The sequence below is a fragment of the Quercus suber genome, unplaced genomic scaffold (genome assembly GCF_002906115.3).
Source record: "Quercus suber isolate HL8 unplaced genomic scaffold, Cork oak 2.0 scaffold_10, whole genome shotgun sequence".
Taxonomy (NCBI): Eukaryota; Viridiplantae; Streptophyta; class Magnoliopsida; order Fagales; family Fagaceae; genus Quercus; species Quercus suber.
Genome location: NW_027069476.1, coordinates 1,836,947 through 1,839,729, shown reverse-complemented (window position 1 = coordinate 1,839,729; position 2,783 = coordinate 1,836,947). Strand labels below are relative to the sequence as shown.

The 2,783-nt window shown below is 30.6% G+C and overlaps 1 protein-coding gene across 1 annotated transcript in view; it reads right to left on the bottom strand.

The window, feature by feature from the left end:
- LOC111985511 (pollen-specific leucine-rich repeat extensin-like protein 1) overlaps positions 1 to 737 on the bottom strand; it is a 45,548-nt gene extending 44,811 nt beyond the window's left edge. The window contains exons 1-2 of the mRNA XM_065777805.1: positions 632 to 737; positions 145 to 229 (exon numbers count right to left, since the gene is read on the bottom strand). Of these exons, the coding sequence (XP_065633877.1) occupies positions 145 to 229; positions 632 to 646 (100 nt within the window). The 5' untranslated portion in view covers positions 647 to 737. The remainder of the gene's footprint in view (positions 1 to 144; positions 230 to 631) is intronic.
- Between the last annotated feature and the right edge of the window lie 2,046 nt (positions 738 to 2,783).

Here is a 2,783-nt window from a genome sequence, read left to right as displayed (position 1 = left end):
GGCGTCACCACAACCCAGAAAAAAAAAAAAAAAAAAAAAAAGAGGAGCAAAACGTAACTTGACTTTGAGCAACAAACCCTCCTATCCAAACGCACTCTATATGTATTAGATAACTATCGTTTACTTAAGAAAAGAGGGACTCACGAGGGAATTTACAGAGCACTTTCTTGATCTTCTTGCGGCAGCGATGGCATTGAAGGTCGACCTTGATCCACATAAGTGTTGTTTTCTATAATAGTAGACGAATTGTTGAGTATGTTATCCATATTTAAGCAAAAACAGAATAGAAAAGTCAAAGAACAATTATAAATTAAGCAGAAAGAGAAACTTGGAGACTCTGCCGACAGAAGAATCAGAACAAACGACAGTATCAAGTTCTGACATGAAAAATTAATGTTGTGTGTGTGAATGAAGTGCGAATTTATTTATTTAATTTGGTGCTCTCCATTTAGCTGCAATTGATGAGTGGGAGACAAACCCAAAACGTAAAAATTTTAAATGAAATGTAACGTGGACCGATGAAATTCATGAGATCTTGTTACTATATTATATTAACTATTTGTCTAAAAATTTAAAATATTAAAAAATGATGAATTTATTTATTTAATCTAACATTATAAAATTGACACACCTTTTCCTCTGCCATGGCTCTATAGCTTTTGATTCAGATCTCAAACTCAACCAAAAGTACTGAAGGTGGCTAGCACCGCTTGATTGAGAAATCAAGTTCAAGGCTTCAAGTATGAGGAGGCCTCAGTTGAACACAAAAAGAGTACATATTTATTATGCCAAACCACAACTTAAGAAGACTTCTTTTTTGACTTAAAACGTTAAAAAAAGAATTAAAACGTCATATGTCGGACGTCATGACCCAATAGTAGACGTCATATGTCGTACGTCTAGCCCAATGGGATGTAGAAACGTGGGGTTTTTTAATTAGTACTATGGTCTACCATCGTGTCTAGATTCTAGACCCATTATCGTCATTTTCTTTGCATAGTGTGGTTTTTACCATTATCTGTGGTTGCTGACTCTTCAATTATCATTTGCATGCGCTGGCCCTGATTGACCCACCTCACCAAGCTCTCCATCCTTCCTGCATTATTGAGGAAACACTATTAGTTTGAACATTGTTCATAGTTAATTTGGTCAGGTGCAATTTGGCTCATACACGTATTAGAGCATTAGTATTTGGTCTCTCAAATGGCATATGTTAGTATATTTTAGCATCAAAGCACCAAAACCTCCTGTTACCCGATCTTCTAATTAATTGTAAAAAAATTTACAATTACACTATAGTACCATCATAAATTTATGATACTATAGCAATATTGTAAACCATTATATTATATTCTTAAAATATCTGTCTTTTCTTTCCTCTCTCCTCAATCTCATCTCCTCTCTCTTTCGCTCTCTTTGTTTCTCGTTATCACTACCCAAATCCAAGGAACATGAATTTAGATGTATGACTAACTTGCTGATCTTACATAACTTAATAAACATAATTAATTGAAACATAATTTAGTAACCTCCAAATAAAAAATGCTCTTAATAAATCTCTTGCAATAACTAAAATCCACAATTTAGAAATAATCTCTAATACTATAAAATTTAAAGCAAAACAAAAATAACTTAATAATCCTTTAAGGCTTCAAGTATTATTGGCGTTGCCTAAAAACTCCCACACTTTATCTTGCACCTTACGAAGTAATTCAAATGTTTTGTTCCCCAACTAAACTTTAATCTGAAAATTGTCATTGATGGGTTGAGCCACACATCTAGTAAGCAATTATACACAATACACAACAGAATAAAGTCAAGCAAAGCAAAGCACGAGTATTTTGATTTTTCACAAACCCATTCAATGCTATCAAATATAATTATTCCAAAACATATTAAAATAATTCAAAAACACATACATATAATTGATCAAAGCACAGTGTCACATATATACATATCACATATTCTCACATATAATCCTGTGAGTGGATACCAACATCTAACCCCTACTGGTAAGGGATCAACACTTATTCTCACATACAACCCTATGAGCAGGCTTACACATATACCTAATCAATTCTAAAAACACTTATTTTGAGTCACATATCACAAAATTAAAATTTATACAAAATAGAATAATTTCTTAATATAAACAATTTTTCCAAATATAAAGGCAAAATTGAATATCACAATATCGAATTGAACATAAATCAAAGGATACTTGACTCTCTTGAGGCATGAATAGAAACTAAGGAGTTTATATAAATATTTTTACAATTCTTGAGTAAGTCTAAAAATTCCATTTGCTAAAAGAAACATTTTAAATACAATTTGGAAAATATGAATATGAATTCGAAATCACTTGTTTTTAAACAAATTTAAAGAACAAGAACCTTTTTAGAAAACTTACATTGAAACTCAATTCTTTTCGGATAATAGTTTAGTTTAGAAAACATCTTTTAAATGAGGTTTAGACATTCAAAATGTTATTTAGAATTCAAAATTTCTCTTTAAAACATTATTTAAAAAATCGAAGTTTCACTTTCAATGATATAGAAATGCTTTTGATAAACTTAGAAAATATAAGTTTGAAATACATAACTTTTAACTTCTAAGAACATAATGGACAAAAACTTGTGCATATTATGCATAATTACTTGCAGCACTTGAATCACTTTGAAAGACTAGCTAAAATACCCTCCAAATAATCTCAAAATACTCTTCAATAGAACCTATAATCAATCATAAAAATATACTTAATATCCTCTACAAAATATAAAGTA